The sequence below is a fragment of the Scyliorhinus torazame genome, chromosome 6 (assembly GCF_047496885.1).
Source record: "Scyliorhinus torazame isolate Kashiwa2021f chromosome 6, sScyTor2.1, whole genome shotgun sequence".
NCBI classification, from domain to species: Eukaryota; Metazoa; Chordata; class Chondrichthyes; order Carcharhiniformes; family Scyliorhinidae; genus Scyliorhinus; species Scyliorhinus torazame.
Genome location: NC_092712.1, coordinates 113,945,822 through 113,964,088, shown reverse-complemented (window position 1 = coordinate 113,964,088; position 18,267 = coordinate 113,945,822). Strand labels below are relative to the sequence as shown.

At 46.7% G+C, this 18,267-nt stretch overlaps 1 protein-coding gene across 1 annotated transcript in view; it reads right to left on the bottom strand.

Annotated features, from left to right (window-relative positions):
• Positions 1-18,267, bottom strand: part of LOC140425850 (uncharacterized) — a 166,283-nt gene that overhangs the window by 137,399 nt on the left and 10,617 nt on the right. Inside the window, exon 2 of the mRNA XM_072510236.1 lies at positions 407-1,978. Coding sequence (XP_072366337.1) covers positions 407-1,897 — 1,491 coding nt within the window. The 5' untranslated portion in view covers positions 1,898-1,978. The remainder of the gene's footprint in view (positions 1-406; positions 1,979-18,267) is intronic.

Sequence of the window (18,267 nt, the reverse complement as noted above, 5' to 3'; positions counted from 1 at the left end):
TTTTCGGGACTTGTGGGAGGAAACCGGAGCACCCGGAGGAAACCCACGCAGACACGGGGAGAACATGCAGACTCCGCACAGTGACCCAGGCCGGGATTCGAACCTGGTCCCTGGCGTTGCGAAGCAACAGTGCTAACTACTGTGCTACCGTGCCACCCATGCATTTCCAGCAGTCACAGTAATTTGCTTCTGTATTAATCCTATTGTGTCTTTCTTGAACTTGGACAGAACAATAGAAAACGATTCCCGCTGCTACGATTCCTCCCCATAGAACTGTATATCTTTGTGTTCCAAATATTTATCAATTTTTCTGTTAAAGAAATTGCATGGACGGCCTCAACCATTATACTCCAGCAGATCTTTGTACAAATAATTTCAATCATTGTTGTCTAGAGCAGCACCTTACCTTAACACCATTCAACTGACTGATATGAAGTTTTCTCAGTGTTGTTAAATTACATATTTCAATTGGAAATAGTTCAAAATTATTATTAGAAAAATTAAGGTCCAAAATAGTCTGTAGATTTAGAATATCCCATGGAAGATTTTCAAGTTGGTTGTTTGATATATCCAGTAGCTTCAGATTGCTCAGTCTGCATAAATTATAACAAAAAGTGTTAAACATGTTATGTTGAAGATAAAGAACCTGAAGATTAAACAAAGCTGATATTTGCACTGGAATACTTCCAATTTTATTTTTGCTCAAATCCAAACAATCCAAGTTCCAAAGTTTGCATATCTCAATCGGAAATAAAGTAAAGTCATTTTCACTTAGATTGATGCTTTCCAGGTTCTTCATGCAGCACAATTTAAAAAGTATTTCGGAGATGTGATTGCCACTCAGATTTAAATGTTGCAACTCAGTTATTAAACATAATGCAACTGGAAATTGTGAAAGATTGTTGTGACTGAAGTTAATTCTGGTGATTCTAAAACAGTTTTTCAGTTCAATAGGGATGTGTTCCACCTGATTATGAGAAATATCCAAAACTGAAAGGTAGGCAATGTGTGACATACCCACTGGCAGAGATTTCAGTTTATTTCTGCTGGCACAGAATTCTATCATATTATATAGATTGCCTATCCTTGAAGGCAGGCCGGTGAGGTGATTGCCATCGAGCACAAGTTGTTTAATTCTTACACAATTGGAAAGTTCATTTGGAAGATCATGCAATTGATTATTCTTTAGTTGCAGAATCCGTAGCTCCTGCAGTTTCTCAATTTTCTCTGAAAGGCTAGCCAACTGATTGCCACATAATCTTAGCTCTTCAAGACGATCCAAATCGAAACACTGCAATGGCAAAAATGTTAACTTGTTATCATTCAGAGACAGTTCCTTTAAGTTTTTCAGCTCCGAAATCTCCATTGGTAAGCTTTGAAGAGAGTTTCCTGAAAGGTTAAGCTTTGTTAACTCTGGAAGAAGGCATATGGCTCGTGGAAAAACAGAAAACCTATTATAGTCCAGTTTGAGAACAGTCAAATTCTTCAGCCTTGCTATAGTTTCTGGTAAAGTGGCCAGTTGGTTTTCTCTCAAACTCAGCTTTTCTAATGTTATCAACTGTCCAAATTCAGTGGGTAGGTGTGAAATATTATTTTTATTAAGAATAAGTTGCTTCAGTTGGCTAAATAAGACAATTTCACCTGGAATAGATGTGATGCTGTTACAGCTGATATCTAAAACTATCAGATTTGTTAAGCGATAAAATTTCGATGGAATTGCGGTTAAATTCTTTCCTGTAAATGACAATATTTTAAGTTTGGCCGCCATGTCGTCATCAACTTGCAACTCATCAATCTCCAAATATTGCAACTTTGTAGCATATTCTAGTGAGGCAGGGTCTGATAATTCTTTCCAATCTTCTGGACTCAAAGCCCTGCTACTGGGTTTGTCATCCATCTTTTCCGGATGATGTTTACTTACTTCTATTTCAAATTTGTTGAGACTAGATTGAGTTGCTTACTTTGGCATGGGGCAACACTGAAAATAGAAATAAAATCATACACTTATATTAGAAATAAAAACTGTAATCGGAATAAAACTGCACATGCCACACATTCTTATTTTGGAAAAACAGCTTATTTTCAAAGGCTTTGTATCGAACCAACGCAAACTCCCAGGATGGTGAAAGTAATTCTGAGGTTGCTATGAAATCTGTTTAATGTGCTGTCCTTTGGTTTTCCTGTGAGTTTTTCAAAATTAATACATGGGATATAAGTGTTGCTGGATAGGGCACCATTTGTTGCCCATTTTTAATTGTCCTTGAACTGAGTGGCCTGCTAAGTCATTTCAGAGGACATTTAAGAGGTCTGGAGGTATATGTAGGCCAGACTGGGTAAGAGTGGCGGATTTCCTTCCTTAAAGGACATTACTCCTTAATGAACCAGCTTGACTGCTCAAAAGGATTTCCCAAAGAGAGGAATGTAATGAGCCTGCGTTAATAATTAATTCCATTGATTAATTTTGAAATTCTGCAAAGGTTAGGAAGGACTACCAAAGAGGGTCAGCATCTGCAGCAGGTATCAGTAAAAGCCTGATCAACATGGGAAAACTCCATTACTGCAACAGAATGGGCAGCACCATCGCATAGTGGTTAGCACTATGGTTTCACACTCCAGGGTCGCAGGTTCGATTCCCGGCTTGGGTTACTGTCTGTGTGGAGTCTGCGCGTTCTCCCTGTGTCTGCGTGGGTTTCCTCTGGGTGCTCTGGTTTCCTTCCACAAGTCCCGAAAAACGTGCTGTTAGGTAATTTGGACATTCTGAATTTTCCCTCTGTGTACCCGAACAAGTGCCGGAATGTGGCGATGAGGGGCTTTTCACAGTAACTTCATTGCAGTGTTAATGTATGCCTACTTGTGACAATAAAGATTATTATTATTAAAAGTATAAAATTTCTAGGCAAACCTTATAAGAGCTGATATCACTTTGGATTATAAATTCACCTTATCAGACCATTTTGGGCAATATGGGCAATAGGGTCAGAACAGGCTCAGAATTGGGCACCATGGAGGATGAGATTTTTAAGATTCACAATTGCATCTGGATGAAACGATTAAGCCAGGATTCTCTGTTCCAAAATCTAAGTGCTCCCGCTGAGAATCAGGACAGTGTCTCACTGGCGCTAGGAGTGTTGACTGGGTGGGATTCTCATGGCTGAGCTTCGAACATGCCGGTTTTCCTACAGTTTCTGCAGCCAGGCCACCATTTTGAATGGGCCAATCCCAGGGACAGCCCCCCCCCCCCACTGACAAGTGGAGAACTCCCAACCCCTCGTCAATGGGAATAACAGGTCACTCTCTCACACTACGCTCGTATGAGACCCAACTCCCCCAGCCCCTCTCCTCAGCCACATACCCCCTTCAGCCACTGCCCCAGCCCCACCTTCAGTCCCCCCTTCCCTCGGCCACTCCCTTCAGCCACCACCCCCCTTTCAGCCCCCCACCACAGACCCCGCTTCAGTTGGGCCCCCTGGCATTGCCAACAGTGCACTGTTCTCTGGTGCTATGGCAGTGATACTCTGGTAGTGTCTCCCTAGCCTGGCGCGATCGACCCCAAGTGGAGTCAAGGATGTCAGCCGATTGCCCATGTGCCCCTCTGCTGCTGCTAGGCTGTAGAGGGTCCCTCAAGGGTCCTGGGAGTTGGTTGGACTCGGGCTGTAAGTAAATGGTTGACCCCAGGATTCTCCCCCGAGAGAGGGGTCCTATGTCTGGGCTACCCCTTCCAGCCCTGGGCAGCCTGAAAATCACTCTTGGAATGGTAATCTCAGGCAGGTCAAGGTCTTCGGCCTGATCTGCTTATACTCTCAAGTGGCCTTCTCACTCTGCCCTGTTCAACCTGACAGCTGATGAGCAGACTAGACAGTTGTGATGAATGTAGGAATCTGTATATGTAGCTGATGCAGTTGTGTTTTTAAAAATCCTGGTTTGAAAGGGTTTTTGAAGACAAGAGGTGCAATTAAAGCATCATAAATGTTGTGTAAATGGAATTTTGTTTATTTAAATATGGTTCCCTGGTGAGTAGATAATTAGAGACATTGGATGGGATTTACCGACTAACCTGCCATGTGTTTTTCAGCAGCGGAGGTGGCCCACCAGCAGGATTTAACGACACGCTGTTATCAATGGGATTTCTCGGTGACTGCACCGCTCTTCGCTGGAAAACCCGTGCGCCGGCGTGGGACCAGAATATCCCACCGGCGTGATCAGCCAGTAGATCATGCCCATTGTTTTTAGCTCAGCAAGATGATGTAGTTAATGGGAAGAGCCAGGAGTTGAGTCAGTCAGGAGTTTAAGTTTTCAGTTTTGTAATTCATTTTCAGATTGGGATGTAGATAGGCAAGCAGTTACTCTGAAAACAGAAAGCTTTGATCTGTCTGTGAACAGGAGCAGTTTCTCTCAAAACAGTGAATTAAAGATTTGCCAATGAACAGGACTGGAGCAGTTTCTTAAAGGCTGGTAGATTACTGTAGATTGAGACAGGCAAGAATCTGCCAGCAGGTTCCTGAGGGATATCTATTTCTCAAAGCAGGATATCCAAGACACTTCTATTAAGCAAGTATTCTTGGGTCTGCTAACTGTATTTAAAAATGGATTTTTACCTGAGATGGGTGTTGTTTGAGTGGAGATAAAGGTAGCAGGTATGTAAGCAATAAAGTTTGTTTTAATATACCATATCCCTATTGGTGTGTGGAATCACTCCTGAAGCAAAGTATCCTTTCCTCACAGTCTTACAAATTAAATATATTTGGGCTTCTGTCTGGTCTCCTAGCAACTATTGGGATCTGGTCTGTAATACAATTCAGTGAAGAAGTAAGCCTGGAGCACTTTCCTCAGATCTGCTCCCACAGCCCGATGCTGCTTTTTGAAGTGTGAGAGCCTTCCTAGAAAGCCCAAAACACTTGAAAACCCCTTTTAAATGTTAAACATCATTCAATTTTACACTGCAGTAACTTAACAGCTTAATGAGACCCACACAGACTTAGGGAGAATGTGCAAACTCCACATAGACAGTGAACCTGGGCTGGGGTCGATCCTGGGTCCTCAGCGCCATGAGGCAGCAATGCTAACTATGGCGCCACCGTGCCACCCTAGTCTCTTTTCTAACCGCAGAAAGCACTGGCCCATGTGGTATCTTGCGTCCGTAGCCTGGCAGTGGCAGAGGGGCACATGAGCAATGGGCAGACCACCCTCTGGGTCCATTGCAGCAGGATTGCGCTTGGCAATACTTACACCGAAGCCCATCGGTGGAGTTCTCACTGTGGTAGTCGGCGTATACTAGGCCGGGGGGCAAGGCGGGGGGGGGGCGGTGTCTGTTAATTGCATTCAATCTCCCGGCACCGATTCTCAGCCTGATCGGGATTCACGATCTTGGTGATGGGGAACGGAGAACCTGCCCTAAATCATAGGCTGCAAGTCAAAACATTATTGTACTTTAATGGAGCAATTTAACGATGTGATAAAAGACAAAGCATTAATGAAATATCGGACCAATCTGAAGAATACATTAAAGCTTTTGATAATTATTTTAATCTATGGAGTGTTTCGATATTTAAAAGGGTCCAGGAACCTGGACCAGAATGTTATGTTCTGGAGGGGCAGAAACAGCTGGCTTGTAATGCAGAACAATGCCAGCAGCGGGTTCAATTCCCGTACCGGCCTCCCTGAACAGGTGCCGGAATGTGGCGACTGGGGGCTTTTCACAGTAACTTCATTGAAGCCTACTTGTGACAATAAGCTATTGTTATTATTATTATGTACTTGGGGCAACCAAGTGCCCGACCTGGAAGTGTACAAAGCCACGTGAGAAGATGTTGGGAGTATTTCCCGATGTCAGTGTGCACATGTGTGATTCTGAGGTCAGGAGGCGCATGTACAAAGAACAAAGAACAAAGAAACGTACAGCAGAGGAACAGGCCCTTCGGCCCTCCAAGCCCGTGCCGACCATGCTGCCCGACTAAACTAAAATGTTCTACACTTCCTGGGTCCGTATCTCTCGATTCCCATCCTATTCATATATTTGTCAAGATGCCCCTTAAATATCACTATCGTCCCTGCTTCCACCACCTCCTCCGGTAGCGAGTTCCAGGCACCCACTACCCTCTGTGTAAAAAACTTGCCTCGTACATCTACTCTAAACCTTGCCCCTCGCACCTTAAACCTATGCCCCCTAGTAATTGACCCCTCTACCCTGGGGAAAAGCCTCTGACTATCCACTCTGTCTATGCCCCTCATAATTTTGTGGATCTCTATCAGGTCGCCCCTCAACCTCCGTCGTTCCAGTGAGAACAAACCGAGTTTATTCAACCGCTCCTCATAGCTAATGCCCTCCATACCAGGCAACATTCTGGTAAATCTCTTCTGCACCCTCTCTAAAGCCTCCAAATCCTTCTGGTAGCGTGGCGACCAGAATTAAACACAATACTCCAAGTGTGGCCTAACCAAGGTTCCATACAGATGCAACATGACTTGCCAATTCTTATACTCAATGCCCCGGACAATGAAGGCAAGCATGCCGTATGCCTTCTTGACTACCTTCTCCACCTGTGTTGCCCCTTTCAGTGACCTGTGGACCTGTACACCTAGATCTCTCTGACTTTCAATACTCTTGAGGGTTCTACCATTCACTATATATTCCCTACCTGCATTAGACCTTCCAAAATGCATTACCTCCATCTGCCATCTCTCTGCCCAAGTCTCCAAACAATCTAAACCCTGCTGTATCCTCTGACAGTCCTCATCGCTATCTGCAATTCCACCAACCTTTGTGTCGCCTGCAAACTTACTAATCAGACCAGTTACATTTTCCTCCAAATCATCTATATATACTACAAGCAGCAAAGGTCCCAGCACTGATCCCTGCAAAACACCACTAGTCACAGCCCTCCAATTAGAAAAGCATCCTTCCATTGCTACTCTCTGCCTTCTATGACCTAGCCAGTTCTGTATCCACCTTGCCAGCTCACCCCTGATCCTGTGTGACTTCACCTTTTGTACTAGTCTACCATGAGGGACCTTGTCAAAGGCCTTACTGAAGTCCATATAGATAACATCCACTGCCCTACCTGCATCAATCATCTTTGTGACCTCCTCGAAAAACTCTATCAAGTTAGTGAGGCACAACCTCCCCTTCACAAAACCATGCTGCCTCTCACTAATATGTCCATTTGCTTCCAAATGGGAATAGATCCTGTCTAATAGAATTCTCTCCAGTAATTTCCCTACCACTGATGTAAGGCTCACCGGCCTGTAGTTCCCTGGATTATCCTTGCTACCCTTCTTAAACAGAGGAACAACATTGGCTATTCTCCAGTCCTCCGGGCCATCACCTGAAGACAGTGAGGATCCAAAGATTTCTGTCAAGGCCTCAGCAATTTCCTCTCTAGCCTCCTTCAGTATTCTGGGGTAGATCCCATCAGGCCCTGGGGACTTATCTACCTTAATATTTTTCAAGACGCCCAACACCTCAACTTTTTGGATCTCAATGTGACCCAGGCTATCTACACACCCTTCTCCAGAATCAACATCTACCAATTTCTTCTCTTTGGTGAATACTGATGCAAAGTATTCATTTAGTACCTCGCCCATTTCCTCTGGCTCCACACATAGATTCCCTTGCCTATCCTTCAGTGGGCCAACCCTTTCCCTGGCTACTCTCTTGCTTTTCATGTACGTGTGAAAAGCCTTGGGATTTTCCTTAACCCTATTTGCCAATTACTTTTCGTGACCCCCTTCTAGCCCTCCTGACTCCTTGCTTAAGTTCCTTCCTACTTTCCTTATATTCCACACAGGATTTGTCTGTTCCCAGCCTTTTAGCCCTGACAAATTCCTCCTTTTTCTTTTTGACGAGGTCTACAATATCTCTCGTTATCCAAGGTTCCCAAAAATTGCCGTATTTATCCGCATTTGCATGTGTGAATAGGGCCAGTTAACGCCATTAAAAGTTCAACCAACAGGGATCTTATGCTGCCAGCGCAATATTTAGCATGTCACACAGGTAAAACATTATGTTTTTTTCATTTCCTCATCCAAGGGTGGACTAATAGCCCACAGTAGCAGTTTCCCTGTGATAGAGATCTTAACTGTGAGGATAGAGTTTTCCTGGAGTTTCCTAATTATCATTTAGTACTTGAAGCAAGAATTTCAGCACTTCAGGATTTCCCTGGAATTAGATGACGGTGTTTCATCACTTGCAAGGCATTGGTCCTCTGGATCTGCTCCAATGGGGATAATCTACTTTGTTGGTGGGATCTCCTCTGAAGAGGAAGGGCAGGAGGGAGAGGAGGCAAGGTTAGCGCAGGCAGTGTTCCAGGCAGACACTTGTAAGAGCAGAGGCATCGGCTCAGTTAGTGCAGAAGCAACAGGGAGGCCAAGGCGGGAGGGAATACCGAAGACACCACTACCCAATGGCTAGAGTACAGATACAACGCTCCAACTACCTGCAAATGTCTGAGGTCCAGTGCTGTAGGAGGGTATACCTCTCCAGTTATAGAGTGACATCCCTTTGTGAAATGATAGGTCCTGAAATTGCCTTCAGTGTGAGGGGTCACCCCAAGCAGGTGGCATAGAAGGTCACAGTTATCCTGAACTTCTACACGTCCGGTTCATTTCAGGGCTGTGGAGGAATCAGTGCGGCATCTCGCAAACGGACTCGCAATCAGCCAGGCACAGTTGTGTCAAGCTAGTGACTGATGCCATCTTCCATCATGCCCATACTTGCATCACCGGACAGACGAGGCAACCAGCTGGAGAGAGCACGAGGGTTTGTGGTGATGGCTAGGTTCCCCGGCATCCAGGATGCACGTATTATAAGACATAGGAACACAAGTAGGCCATTCGGCCTATTGCGTCTGTTCTGCCATTCAATGAGATCATAGCTCATTTAATATAATCCTCAATTCCACTTTCCTGCTTTACCCCCATAACCCTTGATTCCCTTACTGATTAAAAATTAACCGATCTCAGACTTGAACATACTTATCGATCCAGCATCTCCAGCTCTCTGCAGCATAGGATTCCACAGATTCACTGCCCTCAGGGAAGAAATTCCTCCTCATATCTGTCTAAATGGGCGACCCCTTCTCTGAGAATATTCTCTCTGGTCCTAGACTCTCCCACAAGAGGAAACATCCAGAACATAACCCCCCAAATCCCTCTGTGCTGCAGTTTTCTGCAATTCTTGTCCATTATATAGTCAGCTGCTTTATTCTTTTTACCAAAGTGCATAACTTCACATTTTCCTACATTATATTTCATCTGTCAAGTTTTTGCCCACTCTCCTGTCTAATCCCTCTGTAGACCCTGCGACATCCTCACCACTTGCCTTCCCACCTATTTTTGTATCATCTGCAAACTTGGCAATTGTGCATTCACTTCCCTCATCCAAGTCACTGATATCATAGAATTTACAGTGCAGAAGGAGGCCATTCGGCCCATCGAGTCTGCACCGGCTCTTGGAAAGAGCACCCTACCCAAGGTCAACACCTCCACCCTATCCCCATAACCCCACCCAACACTAATATGTATTGTTATTAATTGTGGCCTCAGCACGGATCACTGTAGCACTCCACTAGTTACAGGTTGCCATCCTGAAAATGACCCTCTTTTTCCAACTCTGTCTTCTATCAGTTAGCCAATCCTCTATCCATGCTAATGTACTACCCCCAATACCATGAACTCTTATCTTATTAAGTAGCCTTTTGTGTGGTACCTTATTGAACACTTTTTGAAAATCCAAGTATATTATGTCTACTGGTTCCCCTTCATCTATCCTGAATAATACCTCAAATAATTCTAATACATTTGTCAGGCAGGATTTCCCCTTCATGAAGCCATGCTGACTCTGCTTAAAAATGTTATGCATTTCTAAATGCTCTATTAGATCCTTTATAATGGACTCTAACATTGTCCCAATGGCAGAAGTTAAGCTAAGAGGCCTGCAGCTACTTATTTTTTGTCTCCCTCCTATTTTGAATAAATGTGTTACATTGGCAGTTTTCCAATTTTTCCAGAACTTAAGGATTCTTAGATTAGTTCCAGTGCATTCACTATCTCCAGAGCTACTTCTTTTAATATCCTGGGAGCCAACACATCAGGCCCAGGAGACTTATCGGTCTTTAACACCATTAGTTTTCCTAGTACTTTTTCCCTGGGATCATTATTGTATTTATTTCCTCCTCCCCTTATGCCCCTTGATTATTTAATATTTTTGGAGTTTTATTAGTGTCTTCCACCGTGAAGACTGATGGATTTGTTTCACTCCTTTGCCATTTCCTAGTTCCCCATTATTATTTCCCCAGTTTCATTCTCTAAGGGGCCATGTTCACTTTGGTCTCTCTCTTCGTTTTTATATGTTTAAAGAAGGTCCTACTGACCATTTTTATATTTCTTGCTAGTTTACCCTCACAGTTTATCTTTTCCCTCTTTTTTTTGGTCCTCTTTTGTTGGTTTTTAAAATGTTCCTAATCCTCTGGCTTCCCACTAATCCTTGCCACATTATATGTTTTTTCTTTCACTTTAAAACTATCTTTCACTTCCTTGGTTCACAATAGTTGATGAAGATTCCGAAAATCCTTCTTCCTCACTGGGACATATCTTTATTGTGAGTCATTAACTATTTTCAGCAATGGCTGCTGTTGCTGATCAATTATCTTTCCCACTAAAGTCCCTTCTGGTCCGCTCCAGCCAACTCATTCCTTTATAGTTACCCTTATTTAAATGCACCACAATTGTTTCTGACCCAAGTTTCTCACTCTGAAATTGAATGCTAAATTTTACCATGTTATGGCCACTGCTTCTTAGGGGATCTTTTACACTGTGATTGTTTATTAAACTTGCCTCATTACACATTACTAAATCCAAAATAGCCTGATCTCTGGTTGGAACAAATTGTTCTAGTCACACTGATACCCCCTCCTAACCCCTATGCTGCCGCCACTGTCCCCACACCCTCAGGCAGCCACTACTACCGGGCTCGTGGTGTACTGAGCCGGTGAGAATGGCAGAGTTGCCATTAACAATGCCCTCAAACTCGTGCTCTTACAGGATGCCGCCTCCACCCACTCCCACACCGACCCCTCGATACATTTGCTGCCCAGTAATAGATAATAAAGTCGGAAGAGCCAGTCTCCCCTCCCCACGCCTCCACTCCAACAGCAGCTTCCTCACCCGCAGGGTTTTACCAGCCCAAATAAATCCCCAAATTACCGCATTCGGTAACTCTAAAAATCACGTTGGGGATAAAAATTGGGAGACACTGAAAAACAAACAGCAACCTCGGGAGGACTGTCATTTTCAGTCTGTACCTTCCCTGCCAAAGACAGCGGGAGCGTGTCCCACCTCCAGATATCCCCCTTCATCTGCTCTAATAGCCTACCTAGATTCAATTTGTGGAGCTGTCCCCATTCCCGTGCCACCTGGATACCCAGGTACCTAAAGCTCCCTCCCACCACCTTGAATGGCATCTCCCCTCCTGCTGATTCACAAAATCCTCACTTTTGCCCATATTTAATTTTTAGCCCGAGAACCGGACAAATTCCTCTAGAATCCCCATAATCCCTCCAATCCCCTCCCAACGGGTCTGATATATATAAAAGAGAAAATCGTCCACATAGAGCGAAACCTTATGCTCCACTCCCCCTCGTACTATCCCCTGTCAGACCTTCGAAGCTCACTGCACCATTGCCAAAGGCTCTATGGCCAGGGAAAACAGGAGTGGAGAGAGTGGACATCCCTGCCTCGTCCCCCAGTACAGCCTAAAATACTACAACCTCACCCGTTTTGTGCGCTCGTTTGCCACCAGTGTCTGATAAAGCAACCGGACCCAGTCCACAAATCCCTGCCCAACCCGAACCGTTCCAGGACCTCCCATAAGTACCCCCACTCCACCCGATCAAAGGCCTTCTTTTAAAAAAAAAAATGTTTATTCAAATTTTCCAACAGAATTTTTAACAACCCCCCCCCCCCAAAATAACAAAAAGAAAGAAACACAAACACAACAGTCAAAAATTATACAAAACCTATACATTGGGTTTCCCCCATATACAGTAACCCCCCCATTTGACATTCAAAGGTACCCATAGGGAAGCCCCCCCCCTCCACCCACCCGAATTCCCCCCCGAAAGCGGCCCTCCCCACCCTTGGTTTGCTGCTGCTGCTGACTTCCTCCTAACGCTCCGCGAGATAGTTTAGGAACGGTTGCCATCGCCTGAAGAACCCCTGCACAGACCCTCGTAAGGCAAACTTTATCCTCTCCAGCTTAATGAACCCTGCCATGTCATTTATCCAGGCTTCGACACTGGGGGGCTTCGCGTCCTTCCATAGTAGCAAGACCCTCCGCCGGGCTACCAGAGACGCAAAGGCCAGGATACCGGCCTCTTTCGCCTCCTGCACTCCCGGCTCGTCCGTTACCCCAAATAGTGCCAACCCCCAACTCGGCTTGACCTGGACTTTCACCACCTTGGACATAGTCCTCGCGAAACCCCTCCAAAACCCATCCAGTGCCGAGCACGACCAGAACATGTGGACGTGATTCGCCGGGCTTCCCGAGCACCTCCCGCATCTGTCCTCCACCCCAAAGAACCTACTCAACCTTGCCCCTGTCATATGCGCTCTGTGAGTAACCTTGAATTGTATTAGGCTGAGCCTGGCGCAAGAGGAGGAAGAATTAACCCTACTCAGGGCATCAGTCCAAAGACCCTCATCTATCTCCTCCCCAAGCTCCTCCTCCCACTTGCCCTTTAACTCCTCGACCGAGGCCTCCTCCTCTTCTTTCAGCTCCTGGTAGATCGCCAAAACCTTGCCTTCTCCAACCCATACACCCGAAATCACCCTGTCCTAAATCCCCTGTGCCGGGAGCAGCGGGAATTCCCTCACCTGCCGCCTCACAAACGCCCTCACTTGCATATACCTGAAAGTATTTCCCGGGGGTAACCCAAACTTCTCCTCCAGCGCCCCTAGGCTCACAAACGTCCCATCTATAAACAGGTCCCCCATTCTTCTAATCCCTGCCCGATGCCAGCTCCGAAACCCCCCATCCATTCTTCCCGGGACGAACAGATGGTTCTCCTGAATCGGGGACCAAACCGAGGCTCCCACCTCGCCCAGTGTCGTCTCCACTATCCCCAGATCTTCAACATCACCGCCACAACCGGACTCCATAAGACCTAGGAGCGGAAGTAAGGCCATTCGGCCCATCGAGTCCACTCCAGCATTCAATCATGGCTGATTTGAACTCCATTTACCCGCGCTCTCTCCATAGCCCTTAATTCCTCGAGAAATCAAGAATTTATCAACTTCTGTCTTAAAGACACTCAACGTCCCGGCCTCCACCGCCCTCTGTGGCAATGAATTCCACAGACCCACCACTCTCTGGCTGAAGAAATTTCTCCTCATCTCTGTTCTAAAATGACTCCCTTTTATTATGAGGCTGTGCCCCCGGGTCCTAGTCTCCCCTGCTAATGGAAACACCTTCCCTACGTCCACCCTATCTAAGCCATTCATTATCTTGTCAGTTTCTTTTACATCTCCCCTCAACCTCTTAAACTCCAATGAATATAATCCCAGGATCCTCAGATGTTCATCGTATGTTAGGCCTACCATTCCTGGGATCATCCGTGTGAATCTCTGCTGGACCCGCTCCAGTGCCAGTATGTCCTTCCTGAGGTGTGGGGCCCAAAATTGCTCACAGTATTCTAAATGGGGCCTAACTAATGCTTTATAAAGCTTCAGAAGTACATCCCTGCTTTTATATTCCAAGCCTCTTGAGATAAATGACAACATTGCATTTGCTTTCTTAATTACAGACTCAACCTGCAAGTTTACTTTTAGAGAATCCTGGACTAGGACTCCCAAGTCCCTTTGCACTTCAGCATTATGAATTTTGTCACCGTTTAGAAAATAGTCCATGCCTCTATTCTTTTTTCCAAAGTGCAAGACCTCGCACTTGCCCACGTTGAATTTCATCAGCCATTTCTTGGACCACTCTCCTAAACTGTCTAAATCTTTCTGCAGCCTCCCCACCTCCTCCATACTACCTGCCCCTCCACCTATCTTTGTATCATCGGCAAACTTAGCCAGAATGCCCCCAGTCCCGTCATCTAGATCGTTAATATATAAAGAGAACAGCTGTGGCCCCAACACTGAACCCTGCGGGACACCACTCGTCACCGGTTGCCATTCGGGAAAAGAACCTTTTATCCCAATTCTCTGCCTTCTGCCTGACAGTCAATCGTCAATCCATGTTAGTACCTTGCCTCGAATACCATGGGCCCTTAGTTTACTCAGCAGTCTCCCGTGAGGCACCTTATCAAAGGCCTTTTGGAAGTCAAGATAGATAACATCCATTGGCTCTCCTTGGTCTAACCTATTTGTTATCTCTTCAAAGAACTCTAACAGGTTTGTCAGGCACGACCTCCCCTTTCTAAATCCATGCTGACTTGTCCTAATCCGACCCTGCACATCCAAGAATTTAGAAATCTCATCCTTAACAATGGATTCTAGAATCTTGCCAACAACCGAGGTTAGGCTAATTGGCCTATAATTTTCCATCTTTTTCCTTGTTTCCTTCTTGAACAGGGGGGTTACAACAGCGATTTTCCAATCCTCTGGGACTTTCCCTGACTCCAGTGACTTTTGAAAGATCATAACTAACGCCTCCACTATTTCTTCATCTATCTCCTTTAGAACTCTAGGATGTAGCCCACCTGGGCCCGGAGAGTTATCAATTTTTAGACCTCTTAGTTTCTCCAGCACTTTCTCCTTTGTGATGGCTACCATATTCAACTCTGCCCCCTGACTCTCCTGAATTGTTGGGATATTACTCATGTCTTCTACTGTGAAGACTGATGCAAAGTACTTATTTAGTTCCTCAGCTATTTCCTTGTCTCCCATCACTAGACTACCAGCGTCATTTTGGAGCGGCCCAATGTCTACTTTGGTCTCCCGTTTGTTTTTAATGTATTTAAAGAAACGTTTGCTGTCATTCCTAATGTTACTGGCTAACCTACCTTCATAATTGATCTTCTCTTTCCTTATTTCTCTCTTTGTTATCCTCGTGGTGTACCTTGTCGGCGAGAGCGGCAGCGGTGCTGTCGCCAGCGCCCTCAGGCTCGTGCCCACACAGGACGCCATCTCTAACCTCTTCCACGCCGCCCCCTCTCCCTCCATTACCCACTTACGGATCATCGCCACATTGGCAGCCCAATAATGGCCGCACAAATTCGGCAGCGCCAGCCCTCCCTGTCCCTACTACGCTCCAGAAACACCCTCTTTACCCTCGGGGTCTTATTTGCCCACATGAAACCCATGATGCTCCTACCTACCCGTTTGAAAAAGGCCTTGGGAATCATAATGGGAAGGCACTGGAACACAAAGAGAAACCTCGGGAGGACCATCATTTTAACCGACTGCACCCTGCCCACTAGCGAAAGTGGCAGCACATCCCATCTTTTGAAATCCTCCTCCATCTGCTCCACCAACTGCGTCAAATTGAGCTTGTGCAGGGCCCCCCAACTCCCAGCCACTTGGATCCCTAAGTACCGAAAGCTCCTTTCCGCCCTCTTCAACGGTAGATCGTCTATCCCCTTTCCCTGGTCCCCTGGATGCACCACAAAGAGCTCACTTTTCCCTACATTGAGCTTATACCCCGAGAAGTCCCCAAACTCTCCTAGGATTCGCATGCCCTCCGCCATCCCCTCCACTGGATCTGCCACATACAGCAACAGGTCGTCCGCATACCCGATGTTCCTCTCCCCCTCGGACCAGTCCGCTCCATTTCCTGGACTCCCTTAGTGCCATGGCCAGAGGCTCAATTGCCAATGCAAACAACAAGGGGGACAGGGGGCACCCCTGCCTCGTCCCTCGGTACAGCCAAAAGTACTCCGACCTCCGCCGATTCATAGCCACACTCGCCACCGGGGCTCTATATAGCAACCTGGCCCAGCTGACGAACCCCTCCCCGAACCGAAACCTCCACAGCACTTCCCAAAGATACTCCCACGCCACCCGGTCAAAGGCCTTCTCCGCGTCCATAGCTGCCACTACCTCCGCTTCTCCCTCCACCGAGGGCATCATAATCACATTGAGGAGCCTCCGCACATTAATGTTTCGCTGCCTGCCCTTTACAAATCCCGTCTGGTCCTCATGAATCACCCCCGGGACACAGTCCTCAATTCTCGTAGCCAGAACTTTTGCTAGCAACTTAGCATCCACATTGAGGAGCGAGATCAGTCTATACGACCCACATTGCAGTGGGTCCTTGTCCCGCTTCAGGATCAGAGAGATCAGTGCCCCGGACATTGTCGGGGGCAAGGTCCCCCCTCCCTTCCCTTATTGAAAGTCCTCACTAGCAACGGGCCTAGCAGGGCCACGTATTTCCTGTAAAACTCGACTGGGAACCCATCTGGCCCCGGGGCCTTCCCCGCCTGCATGCTCCCCAGTCCTTTAACCAGCTCCTCCAGCCCAATTGGCACCCCGAAACCAGCCACCTCCTGCTCCTCCACCCTGGTGAACCTCAGCTGATCCAAAAATCGGCGCATCCCCTCTTTCCCCGCTGGGGGCTCGGATCTGTACAGACCCCATTGAAGTCCCTAAATACCTTGTTTATTCTCACCGCACTCCGCACCGTATTCCCCCCGCTATCCTTAACTCCACCTATCTCCCTCGCTTACGAAGCTGGTGTGCCAGCATCCAACTCGCCTTCTCCCCATACTCATACGTTGCCCCCTGCGCTTTCCTCCACAGTGCCTCTGCTTTCCCTGTGGTCAACAGGTCGAACTCCGTCTGGAGGTTCCGCCGCTCCCTGAGTCGTCCCTCCTCGGGGGCCTCTGCATATCTCCTGTCCACCCTTAAGAGGTCCCCCACCAACCTCTCCCTCTCCCTGCCCTCTCTCTTCTCCCTGTGGGCCCTGATGAAGATTAACTCTCCCCTGACCACCGCCTTCAGTGCCTCCCAGACTACCCCCACCTGCACCTCCCCGTTGTCGTTGGCCCACATCCTCATCCGCCAATAATCCGGTCCCTCTCCTCTCCTAACTCCAGCTCCACCCAGTGCGGGGCGTGGTCTGAGATGGCTATGGCCGAATACTCCGGTGGAATACTCCACTTTCGGGATTAGCACCCTACTCAAAATAAAGAAATCTATCCGGGAGTAGGCTCTATGGACGTGGGAAAAGAATGAAAATTCCCTGGCCAGGGGCCTGACAAACCTCCATGGATCCACTCACCCCATTTGGTCCATAAACCCCCTAAGCACCTTGACCGCAGCTGGCCTCTTACCCGTCTTGGACCAAGAGCGATCCAGTGCTGGGTCCAGCACCGTGTTGAAATCCCCCACCCCATTATCAAGCTTCCTACCTCCAGGTCCAGAATCCGACCCAGCATGCAGTTCAGAAATCTGGCATCATCCCAGTTCATAAGAACTAGGAGCAGGAATAGGCCATCTGGCCCCTCGAGCCTGCTCCACCATTCAATGAGATCATGGCTGATCTTTTGTGGACTCAGCTCCACTTTCCGGCCCGAACACCATAACCCTTAATCCCTTTATTCTTCAAAAAACTATCTATCTTTATCTTAAAAACATTTAATGAAGGAGCCTCTACTGCTTCACTGGGCAAGGAATTCCGTAGATTCACAACCCTTTGGGTGAAGAAGTTCCTCCTAAACTCAGACCTAAATCTACTTCCCCTTATTTTGAGGCTATGCCCCCTAGTTCTGCTTTCACCCGCCAGTGGAAACAACCTGCCCGCATCTATCCTATCTATTCCCTTCATAAATTTACATGTTTCTATAAGATCCACCCTCATCCTTCTAAAGTCCAACGAGTACAGTCCCAGTCTACTCAACCTCTCCTCGTAATCCAACCCCTTCAGCTCTGGGATTAACCTAGTGAATCTCCTCTGCACACCCTCCAGTGCCAGTATGTCCTTTCTCAAGTAAGGAGACCAAAACTGAACATAATACTCCAGGTGTGGCCTCACTAACACCTTATACAATTGCAGCAGAACCTCCCTAGTCTTAAACTCCATCCCTCTAGCAATGAAGTCAAAATTCCATTTGCCTTCTTAATCACCTGTTGCACCTGAAAACCAACTTTTTGCGACTCATGCACTAGCACACCTAGGTCTCTCTGCACAGCAGCATGTTTTAATATTTTATCATTTAAATAATAATCCCTTTTGCTGTTATTCCTACCAAAATGGATGACCTCACATTTGTCAACATTGTATTCCATCTGCCAGACCTAAGCCCACTTAGCCTATCCAAATCCCTCTGCAGA